Source organism: Sphaerodactylus townsendi, linkage group LG07 (assembly GCF_021028975.2).
Source record: "Sphaerodactylus townsendi isolate TG3544 linkage group LG07, MPM_Stown_v2.3, whole genome shotgun sequence".
Classification (NCBI taxonomy): Eukaryota; Metazoa; Chordata; class Lepidosauria; order Squamata; family Sphaerodactylidae; genus Sphaerodactylus; species Sphaerodactylus townsendi.
The window spans coordinates 20,533,174-20,561,148 of NC_059431.1; the positions used below are offsets into that span (position 1 = coordinate 20,533,174).

The 27,975-nt window shown below is 45.2% G+C and overlaps 2 protein-coding genes across 3 annotated transcripts in view; both read right to left on the bottom strand.

Annotated features, from left to right (window-relative positions):
• The window catches only part of SLC45A2 (solute carrier family 45 member 2), a 31,657-nt gene extending 22,934 nt beyond the window's left edge, over positions 1-8,723 (bottom strand). The window contains exons 1-3 of one of the 2 annotated variants that reach the window (XM_048502749.1): positions 8,226-8,723; positions 4,568-4,744; positions 3,355-3,417 (exon numbers count right to left, since the gene is read on the bottom strand). In XM_048502749.1, the coding sequence (XP_048358706.1) occupies positions 3,355-3,417; positions 4,568-4,744; positions 8,226-8,673 (688 nt within the window). In that variant the 5' untranslated portion in view covers positions 8,674-8,723. The remainder of the gene's footprint in view (positions 1-3,354; positions 3,418-4,567; positions 4,745-8,225) is intronic. The other variant, XM_048502750.1, reaches the window with a different exon arrangement.
• Positions 8,724-9,147: 424 nt separating this feature from the next.
• Positions 9,148-26,401, bottom strand: AMACR (alpha-methylacyl-CoA racemase). The gene is made up of 5 exons (XM_048504165.1): positions 26,100-26,401; positions 23,925-24,068; positions 21,594-21,754; positions 19,268-19,454; positions 9,148-11,084 (listed from the first exon to the last, which is right to left on the bottom strand). Exons 1-5 carry the CDS (start codon positions 26,347-26,349, stop codon positions 10,675-10,677), a joined length of 1,152 nt encoding a protein of 383 aa, XP_048360122.1. The 5' UTR covers positions 26,350-26,401; the 3' UTR covers positions 9,148-10,674.
• Between the last annotated feature and the right edge of the window lie 1,574 nt (positions 26,402-27,975).

Consider the following 27,975-nt stretch of genomic DNA (forward strand, 5'->3'; position numbering starts at 1 on the left):
AGCATGGGAGGTGAGGTTGTTGTTTTTTAAATGCACATCCGTGTGAAGGCGCAACAGCAGCCTACATTGCTTCTGCGGGCTCTGTCCGCTGCCTCCATGGAGGCATGCGAATGCCCCGACGGCAACGCGGGTTGTTTTCTCCCAACTGCAACTTGCTGCACTTTGCCTGTGCGGAAAAATACAGAGAGAAACATATCTCACTGTGTCATGCCTCTAAAGATACCAGCCACAGATGCGGGCGAAACATTAGGAGCAAAAATCACCGGGCCGCAGCCACACAGCCCAGAAACCCACAATAGCCAGTTGATTCTTGCTGTGAAAGCTTTCAACAAAGCATGAACTACATTGGTTGATTTTCCTGTTTTGTAGAAGTGCAAGATCTCCCTTCCCCCGGCACAAACTATGAAGTCTTTTCAGCTGCTAGTTAAGATTTTATTTGACCAGGCTTAACTGTTTGTGCTTTACTGTCTTCATTACTGTTCTTTGTTCATCTGCCTTTTATTGCTGTGATTTAGTTCACAAGACCTATCTCTGACGGTTAACTAATTTTGTGTTTTATCTGTTTTATATGCTGCAAGTTTAATTGGTTCTACATAACAAATCCCATTGGTTGTATGTATTAAGTACTGGAAACAGCCTCTGAATACTTTTCATTAAGAAAGAAGTATATAAACATATTAGCAAAACACAATAAAAGTAGCACCATTCTAAAAGTGCGGTAGAACACACAGGGCTTTTGAGCCATTTTTGTATTTTGCATTGTGAAAAATATGTTTATTTCATATTGTGATTTCCTTATGCCTTTTTTTAACTTTGTAGTGAATGATTTATTTTTGTAGCCTTGTGTGAACTGCAAGCCCCCTTGAGATATGGAAAGACAATCTATACAAAAAGTAAATGAATGTATGTCTGCCAGTGTGGCACAGTGGTTAAGAGTGGCCCTTTCCCCACTCACCTTTTGTTGTGCACTAACCTTGCCAATTAGCACGGGGTCCTGTGGCACTCCCCACTACAGGGGCAGCAACAACGCAGCCGCCCCGATTCTGCCCCTCTTGCGCCCTCTCAGCGCACAACATTTCAGCTCCTCTTTTGAACAGAGCCTTTTTGATAACCCCGTGCAGAGCGCGGGGCAGTGGGGAAGGCCGGGTGGTTGCCCCGGTTTCCTTTTTCCTGCCGCCTGATGACGTGGACCCTCCCGTCCAATCAGGGCATGGCGGGGTGTTCGCGATGCGGCGGGAATTTTTTTCAAATTTTCAACTGAACGAATCCTCGACTATTTGTGGACAAAAGATGTTGACAAGATGTGTCCACGAATAGTCGAGGATTCGTCCAGTTGAAAATTTTAAAAAAATCCAGCTGCATCACGAACGCCCCGCCATGCCCTGATTGGACGGGAGGATCCGCATCATCGGGCGGCGGGAAAATCACGAACGCAGCAGCCAATCAGGACACCCCTGAACGGATCGTGGGGAGTCCTGCCTGGCTGCTGCGCAGCTGCCAGCAGTCGTTTAGGAAGGGGCGGAACCTGCGGTGGGGAACATGACCCCGTGCCGAAAAGGTCCCGCAGCAGATGAAAGCGGTAAGTCTCCACGTTATTTTTTGAGTGGAGAAACGCCCAGTGTTGAAGTAGTACATGGGAGACCCAGGTTCAAATCCCACTTGTCACTCATGTCGTAGAAGCTCGCAGGGTGATCACGGGCCAATCTCAGCCTAGCCTACCTCACAGAATTTTTGCAAGGATAAAATATAGAGGAGGAGAATGATGTGAATTGCTTTGGGTCCTCGCTGGGGAAAAAAAGGTAAGGTAAAAATGAGTTAAATAATGAAATGAATGAAAGAATATAGGTTGGCTCCGGATATGATGCAAGGCATTAAGCAACTTCATTTCTTCTAAAGCAAAGCCAACAATGACCAGTACCCATAATCCCAAGTAGCTCTTTTGATAGGATAGTGCAAGAGAGAAGAAGAGGAGGAGGAGGAGTAGTTTGGATTTATATCCTCCCTTTCTCTCCTGTATGGAGACTTGAGGTGGCTTACAAGCTCCTTTCCCTTCCTCTCCCCACAACAAGCACCTTGTGAGGTAGGTGGGGCTGAGAGATTTCAGAGAGAACTGTGACTAGCCCAAGGCCACCCAGCAGGAATGTAGGAGTGTGGAAACACATTTGGTTCACCAGATAAGCCTCCACCACTCAGGTGGAGGAGTGGGAAATCAAACCTGGTTCTCCAGATTAGACTCCACCTGCTGTTAACCACTACACCACGCTGGGCATACACCATCTATCATGAGTAATTACTGTGGGTATTTCTATTGTTCCTCTCTACTGTGGAAGGTCCTCAAGGCAGCTTACAATAATTAAAACTATAATTGATAACTCCGGTCCTATACCATCTACACTGGCTGTCCATTGAGTTCCGGGCCATCTTCAAAGTGCTGGTCTTGACCTTTAAGGCCATCAGCAGCATTGGGCCTACATATCTGAGGGATCGCATCTCCCCGTACTGCCCTACTAGGGCCCTCCACTCTACGGAGGAGCACCTACTGGAAATCCTTGGCCCAAAAAAGATCTGGCTGGCCTCAACAAGGGCCAGGGCTTTTACTGCCCTGGCCCCTACCTGGTGGAACAGGCTCCCTAAGGAGACCAGGGCCCTGCGAGACCTTTAGAGTTTCTGCAGGGCCAGGGCCTGCAAAACAGACCTGTTCCGCCTGGCTTTTGGCCAGCCGGGATGACCATCTGACCCTCATTCCACCTAGGTCTCCCGTGGGCGGGAATGGGGTTGGGATAAGTCGCCATCTGCAAATTTTAAATTGTTTAAATTCTGTGAATTTAATATTGTTAGTAGATTGTTTTTATATTTGTATTTATATTTGATATTGATATACACTGCCCTGAGCCCTCCGAGGGAGGGCGGTTTAAAAATGGAAATAAACAAACAAACAAACAGTAAAATGCATCATTCAAATGCAAAGGAAACCAGGGCAGCATGGAAGACATTCAAAGAGTAAAGACGGCACCGTAAAGAGCAGCAGTAGGGTAAATGAGCAGCCTAAACATTCTATTTCAGCAGCACTTGAAATCTGTAGAATCCTAAATCAGGCTAAATGAAAACAACGAAAAGCCTTAATTCTTGTTGATTGCAGTACTAACAATGCTTATGGCAAGTATCATCTCCCACCTAGTATTTGGGATCCAGGGGAAGGTGGAAAGGGAGTGCTGTTTTGTGTCATTTGCACACTCGGAAGTGGCATTTAATATGCAGCACCGCCTTGTTTACTCAGAGGCAAGTCCGATTGTGTTCAGTGGGACTTACTCCCTAGTAAGTCTGCCTATGATTACAGCCTTAATTTTAAGAAACCTTTGCTGTTGTATCTTCTCTGGCTCTCGGCTAGATTTCTGTCCTTGTAGTCAAAATACCAATCTGCAAAACAAAACAAAAAACAAACAAATAAAAATAAAAAATAATCCCCCTCCCAATCAATCGCCTGTCTTCGACCATAGGCCGGAGAAGCTTCCCCCAGCCCAAGGAGCCTTCCGCCTTCCTCTGAGGGACAGCAACTTGAAGGCCCATAAGGTGGAGGAAGACTTCAGATTTTGTATTGTCGAAGGCTTTCATGGCCGGATTCAACTGGTTGTGGTGGGTTTTCCAGGCTGTGTGGCCGTGGTCTCTGTCTCTGTGATACACCTCTGAAGATGCCAGCCACAGATGCAGGGGAAACGTTAGGAACAAGATCCACCAGACCACACAGCCACACAGCCCGGAAAACCCACCAAAACCACTTCAGATTTTGTTCAACAGTGTGGGGAGCACCCATGCCAGCATGGGTAATAGGACGGAAGATTTGTTAGCCTGATTTTTTAAATGATTTGATTCTTCCTTTAGCACTGCTGCTTGTTCCAGAGTCTTTCTGTAGCGGCTGTGGTCACAAGATGGCCTGCTCAGCAACACTCGTGACTGAAGCACAGGATCAGATGATTAGTTCATTCATGAAGCTTAGAGAGAAAGGGAAAGGGTTGGAAAGGCATGCTAAGCAGAATTATCAACTGCTACCCTCCCTCAATAATCAGCAAGTCAGTGGCTGACCCCTAGACTCTAGAGGAGTGGTTCCCATATTTTTTCAAGCCGTCGCCCCCTCGGTTCTGTAAACTCATCCCAAGAGCCCCAAGCCTTACCCTATGAAAATCATTATTCAAAATAGTGATTTGAGTGACCCACTAAAGAAGGTAATAACAATTGAATTAAAAACCAGTAACAATTAATTGCACTTTTAATTTAATTTTTAGTTCAATTTCTTTAGCAAAATGGACAGACTTGACCCTGTGATCCCAGCTTTTCAAAATTAGGGGGAAAAATTCAGATATTTTCCACCAGATTTGCCAGCATTGTTCCATAGCTTGATCTATTGTAAATAATGGACCAACACAATAGAAGGGCCCCACCTCCAGCACTCCCCTTGTGCCCCCTTGTGCCCCCCTCAGTAATCCCACTGCCCTCCAGGGAGCAGTACCACCCACTTTGGGAACCACTGCTCTAGAGAAGGGGGGGGGGTTCAGTCTCTGCCCCACGTTACCTGTCAGGAGGGCATGATAATGGAGGCCCTTTTCCTTATCGTGGTGACAGCAGACGTCGAACAGATATGCCTTGATCGGGCCGTCAATGAAGTCAGCCGCAAAATCAAAGAGCACGACTCCCAGCATGGTGATGACAATTGCCCAAGTCCTCTGTGAGCCTCTGTCAGCAATCAGAGCTGCAAAAGAAGGGGGTGAATAACACACTGACATCCCATCCTCAGCTGCCAATGCAACTGCAATTCCCCACTGGCAGAGTCGACCTAGGTTCGACCTAGGTTCATCCCTGCAACTCCCCACTGCTGCTGAGTTCGACCTGGGTTCGTTTCAGTTCTGCCCCCCCCTCGGAGCTAGAATTTCTGAATCCAGTTCTGAGGTGCAGCTTTCCCCCCGAAACTAGGCCAAACTCAGTTGGAAGCTAGACATTGGGGAATTGTCTGTGGCGACTCTCCTATTCAGCCAATCAAGAGCTGTGTTTTGGGCATGCGCAGAGTCGCAGTGGGAAAAGTGTGCCTCTTTAAATTTTAACTGCTATTTTCGAAGCTACGATGATGCTACCATGGTCCTTGTAGTTAAATCTACGTATCTACATTTTGGCTGCGACGTATCTACTTAGCTGCAATGTATAAACCTTAAAAAGAAAAAAGGATGCACGCTCACGTTTCCCGCCATAGAACAAGAGCCAATTGTGAACAAGGAGTGAAAGAGGTACTGAAGATAATCCCGCCCTCTGAGCTCGGTTCAAGTGGAACTCAGTTGCTGTGGGGAGTGACGAGAGTCGACCCTAGGTCAGTACCAGTTAAAGGAACCGTGTCGAACATAGGTCGACTCTGCAGTGGGGAACCCCCCCCCCCCGGCTTTCTTAAATGCTGAGAGCCTAGGGTAGCCAACCTCCGGTGGGGCCTGGAATTCTCCTAGAACTTCAATTCATCTCCAGGCTACAGAGACCAATAGCAAGACTGGGAACCCATCGATCTATCAACCCACACTTTATCAATTTATTACATGGCTCAAAAAGGATCCTAGCAAGTGAAAAAGACAAGCTGGAATGAACTCTGTTCTGGCCCTCAGCAAACTGAAGGCAGCCATGAGCTAAAACATGACCCACTTCAGGTTACTCCAGATAACCATGATGTTTTCATATTGGTAGTTAGTCAGGGAGTTGCAGTCCCAGTATGTTTTTGGCAGAGTAATGCACTGGACGGCGCAGTCCACATCAGACACTTAACCTGGTCCGTGAACAAAACCTAAAGTGACCAAGGGCTGAATTCTGTATTACTATTTGCAGGCATAATATACTGGAAGATGTGCACACATCTGTTCTGTTCTGACGTTATTTACAAATGTTTCCCATGTCTAAGGAATTGATAATACTGAGTAATGGAGAAGATGTTCAAATGGCATGGAGCTGAAGGAACTTCCTTGACTTCTGTAGTATTTGCATATATTAACGCCCGCAGCCAAAATTACTACCGAGCTTACATAGGGCCACTGTACAATTTGTCTACCTGAAGGTTTAAAATAGCCCTAATGGGGCAGCTGTTTCACAGGGGGAGCCATTTTGGACACAGTCTTATTGCCTGGCTTAGGCTGGCATGTCGATTTGTCTTTGCCACAAGCTGCCACCTGCAATGTTTAAGCAGTAAGAGTAAAATCATGCCAAGGGCTCTCTGGTTTCAGTTAGGATGCTGTACTGTTTTTTTCCCAAACAGAGGCCAGCTCCTTCTCCTGTTCTTTTGCTCACTTCCTGCTTTCTGTGTACCAGAGGCATGGGTGGGGGGAATGGCGCCTGGGGCAACACCTACTCCAGGTGCCCCCTGCCCCCCACTTACCTTAGCCAGTGGGAGCCTGCCATGGGCCCGCTCTTTCAGCCAGTGGAGGCTCCACTGGCTGAAGGAGCAGCCTGGCAGGACGGGGCTGAGGAGAGGGGTGTGGGGGGGCGATTCTCTGCCACCACACGACCAGCTGGTGTGCGCCCGGGGACACTCCGCCTCTGCTGTGTAGTAACCAGGAATCCCTCCTGTTGCAGAAAGGGTGGGGGTGAGGGTTGGCACAAGAGGAAGAGAGGAAACTGGCCAGAAAAACGAAGAATGCCAACTCTCCCAATTCATTTAATGTAAAAGGATAGCATCAGGTCTTTGGACTTTCCCACAGTTGGAGATGATTTATGTGGCACACAGGAATACCCCAAAAGGCTTAGTTAAGTACCACAGCAGACATTCCTTTCCAAAACAGAACAATATTTTAAACATTCATGGAATGAGATGGATGCGTTTTGAACCAGGTTCACTGGCATGACTGAAATCTACTTAATCCTGTTAATTGTGAGGAGATGCAGTCAGTTTCAATGCTTGGTCCAAGCCATTTGTAAATATTTCTGTGAGATTAAGAACCTTGAGTAATCCCATTATTTTCTCCAGAGTTGCTCCAGAGATAGTAACTAGCAGATTTTTTTTTCATGGATTTCACATCTCCTTAAAAACACTTGATTGGCTCTGTTAAAATGGCAAAGGTCGGTCTCAAGGTCCATTAACCGTGGGTGATTGCAGGAAAACAATGCTTGAAAACAATGGGACTTGGGCCTTATGCTCAATATAAAGGATCGTGCAAGCAATCTGAAAATAGAAGCTCATTAGTAAAATTCATGTTATTCAATTGGGATCACTCCCAGGAAAGTGCCTTTAGGACTGTAGCCCATACCGACTATCATATGAATAGTATCCTTTTTGCACCTGGTGGGATTACTAAGGTTGTCAAAAACCCGGAAAAATAATGTTCTGCCACTTTCACACAGGTTTCATATATGGAAATGAGCAACGGAAGTTTTTCAGAGCATGGAGTTAAACACCATCATCTAGTAAATAAGATCCTATTAAATCGCCATTAAAGGGACAAATTACTTTTTCTCCAGGCTCTTGGTAATCCTACTCTTGTGTGCGGGATAGTAATACTGGACTATTACTGTTAGTAATGATGGCGTTGTTACTTCCTGCCGCTATCAACTTCTGCTTTGAGGGCATGGGATTACAATAGCACCCAGCGTTTATAGGCAGTTATGCCTGGATGAAATAATGCAAATGAGATCAATCTCCAAGTCAAATGAGTCACCCTTTTGTCCATTTCCTTTGTCCTGGAACCTCTGTACGACTGGGAAAAGGTAACTACGCCCGCACACTGAATGCCCAAGCAGAAGAGAGACAGTAACAGGGCTATTGTTTCCTTTATCTAACATATACACAGCTCTTTCCCTGCAAAGACAATGGCTCTTATTTTTCTGCCTGCAATTATTGACTTGCACACTACTTCCCCCTCAACATACTTACACATTCACCTGAGCAACATCTTTAAGTCAAGTGACATTTTTCTGATAATGACGTGCCACTGTCACAACTTACTCGCAATATTCCCAGCACCATGGAGCCGAAGCGGATTGCTGTTGCCTCTGTCTGCATAGAGAGCCCGATCTTCCTCGGTGGCTTTCCCTCCAAGTACTAACCGGTCAACCAGGCATAGCTTCTAAACTCTGGCAAGATCAGTCTAGCCAGGACTATTCAGGCTGCTCACATATTTATACTACTTAAGGGGGAAAGAATCCCTACCTTTTCTGGCCCACGAATCCAGAAGAGCTTTTCTGTGCTTACTCAAGGGTTACTTACTCACCTGAGACCACCGTATCACCATTGAGATACAAAGCCATTCCCACCAACATCATAATGCCAAGGGCCAGGATATATGGTCGCCGTTTGCCCCAGCTAGAAGTACAGCGGTCGCTGGCTGAGCCGACCACAGGCTGAAGGACAAATCCAAGGATGGGGCTAATGAGCCATACGAGGCTGTATAGGCTTTTGGGGAGCCCCACACTGAGTAGTACAGGTGTGACGAAGGCAGCCTCCACTGCATAGCAGAACTCTCGGCCAAACATGGCCATGCTGTGCATAACCAGCCTCCCGGTCGGCTTCTTGGGGGGTTCCACTGGCCCAAAGAGGTCTCCTCCAGCCAAGGACTGCAACATGGTCTCTTCTTTCCCGTCACTGTATTCCATACTGGCAATGCCCAACTCACTGGGCTGTGGAAGCATCTCGCCAAAATCCTGTTCACTTAGAGTCATTTGGCCGGTTCTGGGAGAGCGCTCTGTCAGACATGGGTCTTGGCTGAGTGTGTAGGAAAGAAAGGAAGCTGGAGGAGGGGCGTGCATACTTTTGGTAGTTCTGGAATCACAAGTTTCACAAAGGGGGAGACGTGGGGAGGGGGTGAGTGTGTCTGAGATGAAAGATTAGTGCAATTAGGGCTCCTGGCTAGCTGGAGACTTCCCAGCGCTCCATGACTGGAGGATTATCTTCAAAAGGAACAAAATGTGCATCACGTGTGTGTACAACTCACTCTCACACACTGAGACCCAGTTAGCTGGAAGGCATTTTTTTAAAATGTAGCTGCCGCTGAATAATCTATAGGAATGTGTCTTCCATTTACCAGAGTTATATAAAGATATCATAAATCTCCAGCGGTCGTTCCTCCAAACAAAATTAAACTTCTAAAAGGACACAGTGACGAGATATGTACAAACACACACACACACACGTGCTTTTTAGAAAAGTGGTTTTTTTAAAAAAATAGGCAAAAAATACAGGTGTGTATTATACAGACACAGAAATTATCAAGTTTCTATAAGGTTTCTAAAGTGCAACTTGATTTTACCCTTATATTAGTAAGATTTTGAATTAGTAAGATTTAACGCATTTTATGAAAACCTTTGGATATATAACAGTAAACTTGTAGAAGTTTCAGTTCAATCAGTTCAAAATTAAGTTTTGTGCAATGCCACAAGTTATATAGCAAAATATGGACCTGATTAAAACAGCGTAGCCTTAATCAACCCCAAAATCCCACTGAGGCCTCTACTCTAGCCTATACATAATAGAATCATCTGTCCAAATCACAAAGAACATTAACAAAAATTTGATAGGATGCCCAGAACTAATGCAAAAGGAAGGGGTTTTTTTCCTAGGCAAAGTATTTTTTTTACATTTGAAATTAAAAATAGGGTATGTGTATGGTGGGTTTCCCCACCCCAGTTTCTCACATTCTTTTAACAACCAATGCAAGCATTTGTGACTTCTGTTACAGGATCATGAAATACGTCCTTGATTTTTTTTTCTCTCTTCCCAGGCACAGTGGCTTAGCTATACGGGATATGGGCACAGTGGCTTAGCTATACGGGATACTATGGTACTTTCCTTGTAGAGCAGGTTTATACAACAAAGCGATGAAAATTTATAGTTCTTACACCGTGAAAAAACCAAGGCCTTTTTGGAAACACTTCTAGGGCCTTGATGCTACAACCTAATGTACCGTATATCCATTCAAATGTGTCCTTCAGACATTAATTCTTTGTGTTATACGACTATTAATTCTTTGTGTTATACGACTAGCAGCCCACATTTGTCTGCAATTTTTTAAAAGAATTTTTTCATATGCTTAATAGACAGTGCAACCCTAAACAGAGTCAATGGGTTTTGAAAAGTACAACTCTGGGATTATACTGACAGAAACCAACCATTTTACAGTACATCAGCACAAGCAACCTTTTTGCTGGCAGTAATTCTTGGGATACTGCATTATGATCAGCTTGATCCAAGTCCAGTAATACCTTAGAGACCAACAAGGTTTTCAGAGTATAAACATCAGATACCTGACGAAAGGAGCATTGATTCTTGAAAGCTTTGATATCCTTTCTAGATTCTATACAGCAGGGATATCTGAACTCTGACCATTTTACTATGGGTTACTGGACTCTAACTATCAAAACAGCTACCTTCTGAATCTATCAGTACACACGGGGGTTTAATCTGGTTTGTGATGGTCACTTTCATAATCTATAGGCACGGTTTTCAATAGCTGCGACAAAGTAGGAGACCAACAGTAGATCTCTTACAAAATGCATACATTTAGCTGTAGTAAGTTGCAAGTAGCCCCAACTCCACATTGAAGTAATGTCCTTTTTCATCATTATTTAAACTGTTAAATGGTTCTGTCCATAACTTTCTCTTGTTGAATTCATAGCACTCAGGGGTAAGGGGTGGGCAGTATTGGACTCTTGGTTTCTGTAGTTTTATAAGTTGGCCTTTGGCTTGTTGGATTCAATCACTTTAAGAGATTTAAGCTGCGCGATCTCTTCCTTAGAAAAGCCATAATCCAAGAGAATCTCTTCAGTATGCTCTCCTATAAATGGATCCCTTTTGGAAGAAGGGGTAGCTGGGGTCCTGGAAAGAAGCGGAGATGGTCTAGGACTTATCTCTTCCTGATCATTTTTAAGGAAAGCCCCACGTTGCTTGTTGTGTGGATGCAAGGCGACGTCGTCAAAAGACAAAACTGGCGTCACACAGGCGTCTGTGTTGTCAAAGATTCCACACCATTCTGCTTGGGTTTTCTTTGAGAACAGGTCAGCAAACTTTTTCTTCATTTCAGGCCAGCCGGAAAAATCATACTGATCAGGAAGTTTATGAGAATCTAGCCCCAGACCTGGGAAAAAAGAGAAAAGAATCAGGAGTAAAATAGGTCTGCTTCATTCATTCATTCTTTATTTACTTATTAAATAAATCACACTTCTCTGCCACCCTTCTCCTCACGGGCTGCAGAAAACAGGCAAAGAGAAATGTTTTTATACATGGGTCTTATTTAAGTTTTATAGTTTTACTGTTCAAGACTTCGGTATAAGATCAGGGAGAATGAAAGAAAGAACTGAATCCTTGAATCCATTACTTCATGTCCTAGTCTCTGAAGCTTGCTTTCTGCAGCAGTGGCGTAGTGGTTAAGAGCAGGTGCATTTTAATCTGGAGGAACCGGGTTTGATTCCCAGCTCTGCTGCTTGAGCTGTGGAGGCTTATCTGGGGAATTCAGATTAGCCTGTGCACTACCACACATGCCAGCTGGGTGTCCTTGGGCTAGTCACAGTTCTTCTGAGCTCTCTCAGCCCCACCTACCTCACAGGGTATTTGTTCTGAGGGGGGAAGGGAAAGGAGATTGCAAGCCCCTTTGAGTCTCCTGCAGGAGAGAAAGGGGGGATATAAATCCAAACTCTTCTAATGGATTCAAAGTGCAGGAAAAAAGATTCCACCTAAACATCAGGAAGAACTTTCTGACAGTCAGGGCTGTTCGACAGTGGAATACACTGCCTCGGAGAGTGGCGGAGTCTCCTTCTTTAGATGTTTTTAAACAAGGCTGGATGTTCATATGTCAGGAGTGCTTCGATTGTGTGTTCCTGCATGGCAGGGGGTCTCCTCTGTTTCCTCCTCCCATAGAGCCCTCCTCGCGTGAAGTCTAAACTTGCATTCCACAAGAATCAGAGCTGTTTGAGGCAGGCTGAACCTGCCCTGGGTCTGTTCTGTCTCTATTAAACAACATCATTTCTGTAAGAGTACAGCTACTATGCTGAAAACTAACATGGAAGGAAAACAGGTTGTAAATAAAAGTCCCTAAGCAGACACTACAACTGCTGTCCCAGGTTCTCCCAATTTCTTTCCCCTGCCCTCCGGCGCTTGCTTCCTGGAACACTTTGTCCTAATTCAAAGGCCGAACTGCTTATCTAGATGAAACCATTTCCACTGGGCCATATCCCCTCTTGTGTATGTTTTCCACAGCCAAAGGATCATGCAAATTTGCTAAATGAGCCTCCAATTAATTTTACTAGTGCTTGATCTAATGCCAAGTTTATTTGTCTGAGAGACAAACTGAGGTCAAGGCAAATCACGCACAAATATCTTCAGAGAAGCCCAGCTGACCTTGACATGCATTCAGAAAGAGAATTTGTGGACTTGGGAGAAACTGACTGTGTCAGCCAAAAACTCCTTGCATAGTTGTCAAACTCGCGGCCCTCCAGATGTTGTGGACTACAGTTCCCATCATCCCCTGCCAGCATGATGCTGGCAGGGGATGATGGGAACTGTAGTCCATAACATCTGGAGGGCCGTGGGTTTGACACCTATGCTTTAAATCTGTTCATGACCTGGGACCAGAGGTGGGATCCAGCAGGTTCTCACAGGTTCCCGAGAGTAGGTTACTAATTATTTGTGTGTGCCGAGAGGGGGTTACTAATTGGTGATTTTGCCACATGGTGATTGGTGATTTTGCCACATGATTTTTGCCTTAGTTACGCCCCTCCTCTCAGCAGTAGCGTGCAGAAGTTGAAGCAGTCTGGCAGGAGGTGCACCGGCGTGCGTGGCAGCCTGCACCTGCGTGCATTCGTTTCCCGCCCAAGGACCAATGCAGCGGCTGCATCCTTGCCACAGCCCCGCCCTGGAATGCCCCACCCCCGTCATGCCCGGCCACGCCCCCGTCATGGCCCGCCCAGCCCCATTGGCGCTATGCCACAGTTTGAATCCCACCACCATGGGAACCTGTTACTAAAATTTTTAGATCCCACCACTGCTTGGGACCCACACACTTGAAGGTCTACCTCCTTCCATATGTCCTTGTGCACCAACTACGGTCATCAGGCTGCCACCTGTGGGCTATTCCACCACTCAGAAGGCTCATCAAGCATCAACCAGAGCCTGGACTTTTTCCATTGAGGCTGGCTGTGTGGAATGAGCACCCTTAAGAGGTATGCGGGACAGCCGCTTTAGACATCTTCAGCAGGGGTGGCAAGGCCTGCTTGTTTGCTAGGGCTTTTGAGGAGCTTTGAATTGGCATGAATCTTTTAATGGGAGGAGGAGGAGGGAAAGATTTTGGGTTTGTTATTTTATTCTTGTTTTAACTGTTTTTGTTACTATTATTGTAAGCTGCCTTGCACCATGAGAAGAAGAAGAGTTTGGATTTATATCCCCCCTTTCTCTCCTGCAGGGAGATTCAAAGGGGCTTACGATCTCCTTTCTCTCCCCCTAGCCAACAAACACCCTGTGAAGTGGGTGGGGCTGAAAGAAATCCAAAGAACTGTGACTAGCCCAAGGTCACCCAGCTGGCATGTGTTGGAGTACACAAGCTAATCTGGTTCCCCAGATAAGCCTCCACAGCACATGTGGCAGAGCGGGAAACCAAACCCGGTTCTCCAGATTAGAGTGCACCTGCTCTTAACCACCGCGCCACACTGGCTCAGGCAAGATATAAATACTTTACTAAACAAATCAGTTCTCCATATAGAAGAAAAGAAACCTCCAGTGAAAACGAGTCCTATGTAATCTTGCCTTGACCAGTGACCCAATACTGATCTGCACATGTACCTGACCACCTGCAAGTTTCAGCAGAGAAGCATGAAGTTATACCCCCAGTCAGAGCTTTAACTTGCTAAGCCGGTGGCAATCGCAGAACCACTCTCCTGCTTACTGGAGCGGAAGCCAGTTAACTGTTCCAGCAAAGATGGGAAGGCAGAGGTAAGCAGAGCTTGCCTTATAGCAGAAAAACAACAACATTCCCTGTTCTTACATGGAACTACATCCATATGCAACTCAGTGATTACAAAAAAACATTTGCACAGAACTGGAAACAGTTCCGGATGTCAGTTGTAGAGAGGAAGCCTTTGTTTCTATTATGGGTGTGTGTCTGTGTAAGTGAGTGAGAAATGAAAGTTTGGAGAAAATTGAATATATTCAATATTTTTGGCCCAATCTAGAGGTGGGGGAGGAATCGATTTGTGGGGGTGGCCCAGGGGCAAATATACCGGTGAGCGGACAGCAAGTTCCTCTGGGGGTGTGCTGGAAGCATTCCTGTTAGTCGGCTTCCACTCTGGCTTGGTAGGCAGTTATGTCGCACCACCTTTCTGGTGAAATAAATCCACCAAATAAATCCACCAGCATGATGCTGGCAGGGGATGATGGGAACTGTAGTCCATAATATCTGGAGGGCTGCGAGTTTGACACCTGTGCTCTAGAGGCAGTAGGGCGGTGTGGTAGCAGCACTGTCTTCAGCTGCCTGGGGCTGTGGGTTGGGCTACCCTTTTTCTATCTAAACTAAATGTCTTTTACAGATTCAACAACATAAAAATACCTCGGGTTGCTGTGTGGTTTCCGGGTTGTATGGCCGTGTTCTAGCAGCATTCTCTCCTGACGTTTCGCCTGCATCTGTGGCTGGCATCTTCAGAGGATCTGATGGTGATCCGATAGAGGATCTGATAGAGGATCTGAAGATGCCAGCCACAGATGCAGGCGAAACGTCAGGAGAGAATGCTGCTAGAACACGGCCATACAGCCCGGAAACCACACAGCACCCCAGTGATTCCGGCCGTGAAAGCCTTCAACAATACATTAAAAATACATCATTCATAACTTCTTTAGCATATGTAATTGCACTATTTGGTGCATTTATGGAATGTAAAAGCATAAATATCTTCTTTTTTTAACAAGAAAAAATTGCAGGTATACCCAATACCTGAAAAAGAGGTGCAACGGCTGCACCTTATTGCCATGAGAGCACATATCTCCCAAATATATTCCATCTGAGAGGTAGGAGAAACAAAAATTAATGGTAGAAAACAACTTCTATAGGATAACAGGAAGTATATTATTGGAATGGAAATGGTTGCCAAAATTTATTTACATTTTTAAAAATTTTAGGAAAATACTGTAAATGTCTATAGTTTTAGAGTTCTGTCCCCAGTGCTCTCCAAAAAAGTTCTCGGGCATTTTCATGCCCTGCATTTTAGAAGAGATGCTTTGCAAGAAAAGGCCAGGTCTACCAGGCAGCACCATCCATAAGGTGAGGCAGCCGGCAGCGGCTCAGTGGCTGCGCGGTGCCGGGCAGCTGCTCCCAAAGGGGCTTCCTGGAGGCACGGTGAGGCTGCGCAAGTGCGAAAGCCTCCCCACCGGTGTGGAGCCCCCATTGAGCTTCACAGACTTACACATAAGAATGAATCCTGGCTCACCAGCGTAGCAGGCCAGATGGCCAGGAGGGAGCTGACTCCTCCACAAGCCATGCCCCCAGCCCCGTGGTGGGATCCAAAAATTTTAGTAACAGGTTCCCTCGCCAGCCCCACCCCCCTCAGCAAAGGGGGCAGAGGCGTACCCAGGCAAACCTGAGCCCTAGGCAAAACCTGAGTTGGATGCCCCCCCCCCCCCATGGGCAGCCACCCCACCACGACCCCAAAACATTTTTTTGCACCAGGTCATTTCTAAATCATCATCCCATTATAGAAAATGCCCCAACTCACAAATCTGAACACAGCAATGGTGAAACACACAGGTTCTTTGATAGAGACTGGTGAGATAAAAGGTACGAAAGGCTGAGAATCCATGAATTGCAGTACCTGAAAGGGATTAACCCAGTTCAGGGAGTTACATTATTAGTCGCAATTGCTATATGGAACCTTCACGTTCAAAGGCAGTATGTCTCTCGGGGAGGCGAGGGCGTAGAGACGGAAAAGCGGACCCAATTAGTAACCCCCTCTCAGCACACACAAATAATTAGTAACCCACTCTTGGGAACTGGTGAGAACCTGCTGGATCCCACCTCTGCCCAGCCCATCCCCATTATGCCAGCAGCGGGGGCAGGGTAACTGGCACCGCATTTGGCACCACATTCCGATGCTGGGTGGGGGGACTGCAGCAGCTTCTGCCACCAGATGCTCCCCTCTGCTGGGGCAAGTGCCCCAGGAAGGGCAAATCGCTCCCAAAGCAGATTTGGCTCGCTCTTTGGATGGGGTTGCTAATCAAAAAAGAAAACATTGCTTAGGAGATTATTTTTATACTACATATTTTAAGTCTCAAAAATCTTGGCTTAAGAAACATTTTACTTGTTGTACAAGAAAATCCTATCAGAGACTTTCACAGCCGGATTCAACTGGTTATTGTGGGTTTTCTGGGCTGTGTGGCCATGGTGTGGTAGATCTTGTTCCTGTAGGAACAAGATCTACCAGACGACGGCCACACAGCCCAGAAACCCCCCCAACAACGTACCAGCGACTTTTTCTGTGTTCTTCCAAATTCTGAAATCTTTCTGTTAGAAAAAAAAAAAGTCCTCAGAAATAACCAGGATCACTCCTCCACTGTGAATCTTGTAGGATTTTATTTGTTTGTTTGGTTTATTCTGGGCCTTCACAATCTTAGCCAGGTCAGTTACAACTGGAATGTGTCTGTCTTCCCTTAGGTTTTTGGTTGTTGTTATATTGTGAGCAACCTTTACATAAAACAGAAAAGAAGCTAATAAATATCTTAAATAAAATAGGACTGTTTACGGGAACACTTGAGCATATTGTGCCAAGCATAATTATTCTGCAAAAAGCCACCTCTGACTTTACATTCTGTTCAGGCAAAAAATACCAAACATTGTTGTTTCAGTAACTGAAGGCACCTTTCAGTAACTGAAGGCTCAAGGCACCTTTCATTAGAAGAAGTGTCATGCATGTATGCATGCCACAACCTCTTCATTATTCTTCATCTGGCAGGAGTGCTTTGATTGTGTGTTCCTGCATTGCAAGGGGTTGGACTTGATGGCCCTTGGGGTCTCTTCCAACTCTATGATTCTATGATTCACCATTGCAGAGTTCAGAGCCACAGAGAACTGCAGCAGAGCTTCTGGCCAGGATTTACCCAAAGGCTTTCAAAGTCCTGAGGCTCTGAGGTTACCGTGGCAACAGACAATGAACTTAACAGCTTGCTCATATTGCCACATGAGGCCCAGGACAAATGGTAGCTGCAACACAAGGGGTTAATTGGAGTCAGCATAATCGCCACCCCTTTCTTTTACAAAACATAACCACCCAGTGCAAAGGGCAGGTCTGCGGTTACCAGCAAGGCCTGATGGGGGCAAGGAAAACCTTACGGGGTTGGCACCTCGCAGACCTCCCGCTGCCACTGCCTGGAACTTTTTCTACCCCTGCCCTACAAGGGTTCCATTTGAACTCACTGTAGATTTCCCGAAATCTCCTTATCCTCATCATACTCTATTCTGCCATTCCTGTAAAACAACATAAGTGACTTTAAAAGCAGCTAGCTTTGTTGTTCAAAACTAATTAACTGTACGTTTCATTTGGAATTAAAAGGAGAAAAGTTCTCTCAGTAATGCTAACCAAATTAGGGAGGGGTTTTTTTTGTAAAAAATATTTTTTTGAAAAATTGAGATATACCCAGCCTAAAACTTGTCTGCTTAAATTATAGAACTAGTAATTATTGAAGAACCAGTATGGCACAGTGGTTAAGAACAGGTGGGTTCTAATCTGGAGAACTGGGTTTGAATCCCCAGTAGTCCATGTGAACTGCAGACTGTTATCTGATTAATTTGTTTTGTTTCCCCACTCCTTTACATGAAGCCTGCTGGGTGGGCTTGGCCTAGTCACAGTTCTCTCAGAACTCTCTCAGCCCCACCTACCTCATAAAGTGTCTGTTGTGGGGAGAGGAAGGGAAAGGAGCTTGTAAGCCGCCCTGAGTCTCCTTACAGGAGAGAAAGGCAAGATACAGATCCAAATTTAACAGCTGCTATAGCCAGAATTTGGCCTAGATAGGAATTCACTTCCTTATCAGTTTTCACCAGCATGGCCAATTGGCCATGCTGACAGAGGCTGATGGGAATTGTAGTTCCTGAACATCTGGAGAGCCGCAGGTTCCCTACCCCTGAACTATACCAGGGTAGGGAACCTCTGCGGCTCTCAGATGTTCCGGAACTGAATTCCCATCAGCCTACCAGCATAGCCAATTGGCCATGCTGACAAAACTGATAAGGAGTGCTCTTCCTGAGCTTCCCCAATTTCTGCGAAATCAGTTCACTTATGAATCATTTCAAAGCTTAATAGGGTAATCTCCAGAATACAAATGCAACTTCTACATACAGCAGCTTCTCAAATTAACCCATGCAGAAACAATTCAAATGTATACATAGTAAACAGGCTGTTAATTTTATCTTTCTGTAGCACATAGTTGTTTTAGATAGAACAACAATCATTCTACATAGTTTTAAACTTTCATTTCAGACTACACTTACGTTTGCAACAAAATCTCTTTGCTTGTTTGTTTTTTAATGCTGCTTTACCAATTCTATGGGGCACAGGATCCTAACAACTAATTCTGACCCTGGACCAAAAATATGGATTAATAAATCTGCATAATGATGGACGGAAAAGGGGGTTATAAGACTTTCTCCTACCACATGTAATTTTCATGAGGAAAAATGGTTGGTAAGGCATCCATTTTTCACTTGGGGGGAAAACTACAGAATATAAGCAAGTGGAGGGGTGTGGGGAACCAGAGTTGGGGGACAAGAAGAAAGGTGCAGAAGGACATGAAAGAGTGGGAGTTTACCCACACTTTTCTCAATGGCCCCCCACTTGTACAATCATTTTGTGTTTTTCCTTCACTCTCAAGAGGACTGCAACCTTATTCTGAATTTTTTTTAATGGAAATTCACAATTGCAAAATTATTTTTAAATGTTTTGCCTCACAACTAGCAATTTCAGCTAGCAATGCAGCAGATAAAAGAACCTCAAGCATCATTCAAGCCTATGGTACTAAAAGCCTTCTTTCTTTCTTAAAACTAGTCTTGCTGAGGAACCAACTGTGACATGCTGCAAGACTGTGACAATCCCTTGAACCATATGAAGACCACATTAGACTACTGGGGGGTGACTTTGGGTTAATTTAAAAAGTCATTTTTTCAGCATGCCTGAAGACGTGCCAAATTTGCAGAAACCCCTACTTTGTCTATGTGTGTCCTCTGTTTACTGTTGTTGTGACCATAATGGGGCCACTGGATACTAGTAGAAAAAGCAGCGCAGACCAACTTACCACTGATAAGCTGCTTATAAAACTGTGGCTCAATTGCACCAACAGCCATGAATTTCCCATCTGAGGTCTCGTATGTTTCATAAAAAGGGGCTCCACTATCTAGCAGGTTTTCTCCACGAGGTCTGTTCCAAAGGCCCAAGTTTTGTGACTTCCACAGAAAAGAACTTAGGTATGCTGCACCTTCTACCTTAAAGATACAATATACAAAAGAATATAATTTCACATATAAATAGTTTAAATAGGAATACAGGACTCAGCTAGATTCTTCCTCGGGTAAAGACAGATTTTTTTCAGCTTCCACCCAATATGTCTCTAAACTCAAAATAGCCAGAATTCTTTTCTGACTCTAGAATAGAAGGGTTTCAGTTGATTCCTGCTATTTGCTAGTGTTATTTACAGTTTTGATATCCAAAGATATGTCTCCACTTCTAAGGATCATTAAGTTCTTAGCTACAGCTTCAATCAGTAAGTTCTATAATCTATTGAGAGGAAAAAATGGTCCCTAATATTAATTCTGACGAGCCAGCCTTTTAAATGTACCGTATATACTCGTGTATAAGTTGACCCGCATATAAGTCAAGGAACCGAGGAACCTAATTTTACCACAAAAAACGGGTATAAGAAGAGAGTGGGAAATGCAGGAGCTACTGGTAAATTTCAAAAATAAAAATAGATACCAATAACATTACATTAATTGAGGCATCAGTAGGTTAAATGTTTTTGAATATTTATTTCAAAGAAAAACAGTAAACTAGCTCTGTAAGCGGAAAAGAGGGTCAACAGGAACAATATGGTCTCAACAATAACTTTAAAAGTACAAAAACCTTAGCTCAATCAGCAACCAAGCTAAAACACAAAAGTTAAAATCCTTCAAAACTGGATTCCTCCTCCTCATCTGTATGTCCAAATGTAACCCAACTTAGATTTTAAGAGGGATATTATCAGAAACAGAACATCTACTATTAGCTTCCATTGTAAAGAATGGGGGATGGGGCACCCCCTTTGGGGTCAATAACTTTGGATCCCCTGACCAAAACTTCACCAAACCTGGCTGGTATCATAAAGAGACTCTCCTGATGCTACCAGCCAGGTTTGGTGAAGTTTGGTTCAGAGGGTCCAAAGCTATGGACCCTCAAAAGGGTAGCCCCATCTACTATTAGCTCCCATTGAAAACAATGGGGAATGGGGGCACCTCCTTTGGGTTTCCATAACTTTGGACCCCCTGAACCAAATTTTACCAAACTTGGCTGGTATCACCAGGAGTGTTGTCTGCCGCTAGCATTAAAACTGCGCCCCCTGCTGTCTGGCAAAGTAAAAACACACAAAAAATTTTAATGACCTGAATATAAGTTGAGGAGAGCTTTTTCAGCATTAAAATGTGATGAAAAAGTCGACTTATACACGAGTATATACGGTAATCTGATTCTATAGCAAGACTGTTTAATTTTTCTTTATTATACCCTGTTCATTTAATTCAAAACACCCTCACTGAAGCCTTCACTCTGTCATGTTGCTATGATCAAAGGCCTCTAGTAAAAACACTGTGATTAAAAAAACTGCAATAAAAGCATGACACCGTAAAGAGCAATTCTGAATATATTTGCAGACTTATAAATTCACACTGACTTCAATCATATCAGACAAGCTGCATCAAGAAATTTCCAGATGTCTTAATCTGGAAAAGAAAATTCACACACACCCTTGAACAAGATATATATCAGTTTGCTAACCTGTGTCCACTGAATGCAATGAATGAATCTAAAAAAAGGAAGAAGCACATTCTCCACCTACAGCCACATGTTGCACATAAAAGACAACATACACTTGAATTGGGGCCCCATGTATTTAAGACTGGGGCTATTCTGATTCCCAGAGGAACAACGCTCATGGGGACATGTGGGGGTCACATGTCCCTGGACGCATGCTGGTCCGGGGGGGGGGGGATGTGGAGAATCGCCCCCCACATTGTTGCCCTCGGCCCCATCCCACCAGGCTGTTCCTTCAGCCGGTGGAGCCTCCGCTGGCTGAAGGAGCAGTGAGGCTGGGCCGCTGCCAGGCGCCCCTAGGCCCCGCCCCGCCAGAGTGCTCCTTCACCCAGCGGAGCCTCCACCTGTCAAAGGCAGACTGGCAGGGCCGGGCCAAGGGGCAGCCTGCGGCAGGCTCCCACCGGCTAAGGTAAGTGGGGCACAGGGGGGCGCCTGGAGCAGATATTGTCTGGAGTGCCGTTTCCCCACCCCCTACGCCTCTCCTGATTCCACAAACATGTAGGACCAGCTACCCTCACTCTAATATTATCTGCAGTTTTAAAAACTAAAAATCAACTTACCATACTTGCATCAATGACTTGCCCTTTACCAGATTTTGTGCGTTCGTACAGTGCTATAATTATACCCAGTGCACACATAACGCCGCCACCAGCAAAATCAGCCAAAAGATTGACAGGAGCATAAGGATTTTCATCTTTTCTCCCAAGTCTTGATAACACACCTATATGCAATAAACACACAGGTAAAAGTAACCCAAGCTTAGAAATAAAAATAACCTATGCAGTGTAATAATAATGTTGCTTTTTTATCTCACTATTTCAAATTGAAATGTATTTTCTGGCTGTTATGAGTTTTCTGGACTGTGTGCCATGGTCTGGTAGCTTTTGTTCCTGAAGATGCCAGCCCTAGATGCGGACAAACTGTTAGGAGCAAAAACTACCAGACCATGGCTACACAGCCCAGAAAACCCACAGCAGATTCCAGTAATGAAAGTGTTCAACAATACACTGAAAAGTATTTTGTTAAGAAATCCTTCCTAAGATCTTCTGAATGTCAGGATGCTCATGGCATACCTGGAGGATTTGCCTAATCCCTTATGATCCCACCCAATCACTAAGCTCAACTTTCAAGGACCTGTATCAGATGCCCCTATTTTATACATTTAGGCAGGTGGAAACCTGGAAGAGGGCCTTCTTTGTGGCACCAAAACGCTGGAACACTCTCCCTAGGGAGACTCATCTGTCCCCTTCTGTTACCATTTTTTTGCCAGTGGGTGAAAACAGTGGTGGGATCCAAAAATTTTAGTAACAGGTTCTCATGGTGGTGGGATTCAAACTGTGGCGCAGTGCCAATGGGGCTGGGCGGGGCACGACGGGGGTGTGGCCGGGCATTCCAGGGGGTGGCATTCCTGGGCGGGGCTGTGGCAAGGACACAGCCGCTGCGCCGGTCCTTGGGCAGGAAATGAATGAACGCAGGCGCAGGCTGCCATGCACGCCGGTGCACCTCCTGCTAGACTGCTTCAAGTTCTGCACGCTACTGGTGAGAGGAGGGGCAAAAATCACCAATTAGTAACCCCCTCCCGGCACGCACAAATAATTAGTAACCTACTCTCGGGAACCTGTGAGAACCTGCTGGATCCCACCTCTGGGTGAAAACTATGTTTACTTTGGCATTGTCTCAGTGATTCCTCCTTCCTGCTCCATGTTTATTTGCTGTTTTCACATGTTTTTGTATGTATTTCAGTTCTGGAATTAATTGTTGCGATGTTGTGGTTTTTGTTGGTTTTAATGGTTTTTGAGATTAGATTTTATTATGTATGTTTTAATTTGTTAGCTGCCTTGGTGCCTCTTACGAGGGCAGAAAAGTGGGGTATGAATTCTGTAAAATAAATAAATCAATAAAATGGCTTTTCATACTGATCTTTTCATTCCATTCTAAAACTGCTTGATTTTACACTGTGGTGCAATAATTGAAAGTGTGCCAGTCCTTCTAGCTAATTTTCAGTAGGCACTTGTGTAAGGGACTTGCAGAAAGGAAACTAAGTTTATTCACTAACAAAAGCAACTGCGAGTTCCACATACAGTACAGCAGCTTCTGTGACATATCAATTTCAAATACCTTTTCCAATTATCTGTCCAGCCCCTTTTTTATAATAATATACTACTAATTTTAGATAATACCTGGTCCTAAATACAGAACATAAGAAAGAGCCTGCTGGATCAGACCAGAATCCATCTAGTCCAGCACTCTGCTACTCGCAGTGGCCCACCAGGTGCCTTTGGGAGCTCACATGCAGGAGGTGAAAGCAATGGCCTGCTGCTGCTGCTGCTGCTGCTCCCAAACACCTGGTCTGCTAAGGCATTTGCAATCTCAGATCAAGGAGGATCAAGATTGGTAGCCATACATCGACTTCTCCTCCATAAATCTGTCCAAGTCCCTTGTAAAGCTATCCAGGTTAGTGGCCATCACCAACTCCTGTGGCAGCATATTCCAAACACCAATCATGCGTTGTGTGAAGAAATGTTTCCTTTTATTAGTCCTAATTCTTCCCTCCAGCATTTTCAATGTATGCCCCCTGGTTTTAGTATTGTGAGAAAGGGAAAAAAAATATCTGTGTCAACATTTTCTACCGCATGCATAATTTTACAGAACATGTAACTAGTTAAACTATAATGAGGATTTCAATCATTACTGTGCACTTTGGTACTACTGCACTGAACCTTGGAACAAAGTCACGTTATCAGTCCTAACCAGCTACATAAAACACTGGCCATGCCATTCTACATAGAGTTACGCTTTTCTAAGTCCATTAAATTACCAGCAATTACAATCAAGCACATGAATTCCAAACACACTATAAACCATTTATAATGCAGCATTGCATAACTTACCTGACACAGCCAAATAATTGATATCGTGACCTGCCATCTTGCTATATGCTCCTGAACTGCCAAATCCAGTTAGCCTAGCATAAATGAGTTTAGGATTATTCTTAAGGAGAACATCTGGACCAAGATTAAGATTTTCCATGACCCCTGAATAGGAAAGAGATACAATAGTTCAAGTTTGGACAATTAAACAGTAGAGACAGGTTATCAAAAGCATTTCTGATTCCTGCTGCTTTCAGAGCAATCCTGATCAAGTCTATCCAGAATTCTATTGAGATTTATTCAATTGTTTAGGATTATACTGTCACTACTGTTACTATTGCCTTTGGACATTTTACAAAAGTGGTGATGGGAGCTTTCAGGAAAATTTCTACTTTCCACAGTTCCATGTTAACAGTCTGTCGTCTTGAGCAGCAAACTGTTATAGAACGCAGCATATTTAAGTGAGCAATGCAGTAAATAGATATTATTTTTAATGAAACATTTTGGTTAGTTTTACATGTGCAAATTAGCATCTGAAGTGGGCAGCACAGGTGATTGCACTGGTTGCTTCCATTGGGGAAAAATGCATACATTGATTGTTCTAAACAGAGAAATCTCTGGGACAACTATCCCTGTACATCTATATAGGATTGGTTGCCAGCTGGTTAAGAAAAATATGCCCTGTCCCATAAATAGAAACTTCATGTGTAGAAATTGGCAGCTTAAGCATTTCACAGAATGAAGGTAAATAATATCACCTGGTAAATAACACACCTTTAAGCTTTTGGTAAAGGGATCAGAAAAAAAAAACACTCCAGGGCTGTTGGCACTGTTGGCAACCCTACACACAGGCCTTTCAACATCTGAACAGAGAAATGAACTTCCTGGTGATTGCCTCATCCCTTTCTTTCATGAACAGGGAAGCTGCATCTTTCTCCATAAGAAGGTCTTCAATATGCCGTAGTGACAAATGTATACTGACTTCTCCCTTGCACATTATACAGAAAGTGTGGAAACAAGTCTATTGGTAGTACAGCAAAATATCTGAAGAAAAAAAGCTGCACCAGCCAAGATAATATGTACAGCGTGGTATAGGGATTAGAATGTTGTATTGGGGAAATCTGATCTCAAATTTCATTCCCCAATTAATTTCACTGTGGGCGCAGCACTCTCGTTTAGTCTTTGCCATGAGGCTGTTAGGAAACCAAAATGGGGAAATGGCCAACCTATGTACACTATTCCTGAGAGTGCATCTACACATTGTTGGATATTACACTCATTATTGTTGCACTGTAGTAGTGGATCCCAACCGCAGGGGTATGTGCCAGAGCATTTGGGAGTACATTAAAAAAATTATGTAATGGGTTTGTTAATATGGGGGTATAATTTTAGGAAAATGGGTTGCCAAGGTGTATGCGAGTGAACCACTGCATTATAGCAACTCCCTAGACAGTCTTATTCACTGCTGAAAATACAGTTGAGATTGAACGACTCTTATAATTCAGTTTCAGTGCAGAGTCCAATGATGTTAATCACGTCTGGGTGCTGCTGCATTACTTCGTAGCAGAAACGCAAAACCGGTGTCCAGTGATACCTGAGAGACAAATGAAATGTATTTCTAGCATGAGCTTTTCCAAGTCAGCACCCACTGTCCTCAGGTGCACATAGGTGCTGATGAAGTGAGTGCTAAATCGGTTAAGCTAATGCTGAGAGTGAGTAAAGTTCGTCTTTAAGGTGCCACTGGACTCCTGCTTTATCCAGTCATGTGTGAATGAAGCGCAAGAGCCAGATGAACATGGGTGAATAATGTTAGTCTTTAGGGTACTACTGGACTCCTCCTTTAACCAGTCATGTGTGAAGAATGGAGCCTGAGAGTTGGATAAACAAGCCATGGGTTAGAAGATAAGATTCCTGGGGGCAACAGAGAGGTGTCACTGCCCTCAAAGCGGAAAACAACAGCAGCAACTACACACAAAAAAACCCCACTCCCAATGCTATTAACAGCCCTTCCAGGGCCATTTTCTGGGGCAAATCTCCCCCATTTTGCCCCTGCCCCATCCAGGCACGCCCCCTCAGCTCCTGAAAGAGGGCATCTCCGCATTGCGTGAAGGAGGCGACCCCCTGAAGCCGCCCAGCCTTTCCAGCCTTCCCGTGCCCCAATGCAGCCAGCTGTCCTCCCGCGAGTCGGGCGGGCACCTGGTCGGAAGGGCTCGATCAGCACGTCGGCCCTCAGGCAGAGCCTAGTCAGCGTCTCGGCGCCCCGGGGCTGCTTCAGGTCCAGCGCCAGGGAGCGCTTGCCGCGGCCTTGCACGTCCGCCGTCATGGCCGGCCGGCTGAAGCGATCCACCCGCACCACTTGGGCGCCGAAGTCGGCCAGGATCTGCCCGCAGAGCGGCGCCGGCGCCAGGCCCGCCAGCTCCAGCACCCGCACGCCGCGCAGCGCCATGATGGCAGGCCGTGTCGGGGTCTAGCCGGAGCGGGGCAGGCCTCGTCTAGGCGCCTCCTCTCTGGGCGGGCTGGACAGACGTCGGGAGGCTAGTCGCTTGCAGCCAGAGAGGCGTCCAAAGTGCGTTTCTTTTGGGTGGAGGGGGCATTGTTTGCAAACAATGCATTGCAAACAGTTGGGAGGCTAGTCGCTTGCAGCCAGAGAGGCGTCCAAAGTGCGTTTCTTTGGGGCGGATAGGCATTATTTGCAAACAATGCATTGCAAAACAGTTGGGGAGGCTAGGTCGCTTGCAGCCAGAGTATAGGCGTCCAAAGTGCGTTTCTTTTAAGGTATAGCATTGTTTGCAAAACACGCAATGCAAAACAGTTGGGAGGCTAGTCGCTTGCAGCCAGAGAGGCGTCCAAAGTGCGTTTCTTTTGGGTGGAGGGGGCATTGTTTGCAAACAATGCATTGCAAACAGTTGGGAGGCTAGTCGCTTGCAGCCAGAGAGGCGTCCAAAGTGCGTTTCTTTTGGGGGGGGCGGGGGGCATTGTTTGCAAACAATGCATTGCAAACAGTTGGGAGGCTAGTCGCTTGCAGCTAGAGAGGCGTCCAAAGTGCGTTTCTTTTGGGTGGAGGGGGCATTGTTTGCAAACAATGCATTGCAAACAGTTGGGAGGCTAGGTCGCTTGGTGCCAGAGAGGTCCAAAGTGCGTTTCGGGGGGTGGGGCATTGTTTGCAAAACAATGCATTGCAAACAGTTGGGAGGCATTAAATGCCTGCAGCCAGAGAGGCGTCCTAAAGCAGTTCTTTGGGGTAGGGGCATTGTTTGCAAACAATGCATTGCAAACAGTTGGGAGGCTAGTCGCTTGCAGCTAGAGAGGCGTCCAAAGTGCGTTTCTTTTGGGGGGGGCGGGGGGCATTGTTTGCAAACAATGCATTGCAAACAGTTGGGAGGCTAGTCGCTTGCAGCCAGAGAGGCGTCCAAAGTGCGGTGGGGGGTGGGGGCATTGTTTGCAAACAATGCATTGCAAACAATCGATTGTCTAAGCATCGCGAATCGATCCTGTGTCTATTTATTTACGCAGAAGTAAATGCCCTTTAGTTCAGCCAGGGTTATTGCTCTAAAACGCACCCCCGCGCGCACTGACGCGCACAGGGAGAGGGAGAGTTTTCGCTTCAATATTTTTTTTCCCCATGGGAGCAAGTCCCGATGAATAATTTGTTTAGGATTGCTCCCTACGTGTGTCCTTCAGGTGTCACAGCATAAAACAGGAGTCCCAGGAAATTAAAACAGGAGTGCTCCCTAATGGGTGAAGCAAGTTAGGAAAACTTGTGCTGCGATAAATTCTGTGAAATTTTTCAGGTGCCACGGGTTTATTCTTGCTGCTGCTGCTGCTGCTGCTGCTGCAGGGTGGCACAGCTGGAGTTACCAAAAAGCGGTCCTGTTTGGTTTTACTGGGGCAGAGCTGGCTGGCTGGCTGTCCCTTTGGCTTTAGTAATCATGTCTCGAAATTCTGAGGGAAGTTTCTTCAGTGTGAACAATTTTTGTTTAGAGGAAAAGGGAGACTTAATTTTCTTTAAAAAATGTTTTAAAGCATAATAAAGTGTCAGACAAGTTTTGCCATTTTCAAAACAACGGGATAA

Bases quoted from the DNA above. Each gene is read 5' to 3' on its own strand.
- AMACR (XM_048504165.1), bottom strand. From the start codon at position 26,349: ATGGCGCTGCGCGGCGTGCGGGTGCTGGAGCTGGCGGGCCTGGCGCCG. The intron at 24,069-26,099 runs GTGCCCGCCCGA...TTTCCTATTCAG, and splicing joins GATCGAGCCCTTCCGACCAG to GGGTCATGGAAAATCTTAAT. The intron at 11,085-19,267 runs GTAAGTTGGTCT...CTTTTTTCCCAG, and splicing joins TTATAAGCAGCTTATCAGTG to GTCTGGGGCTAGATTCTCAT.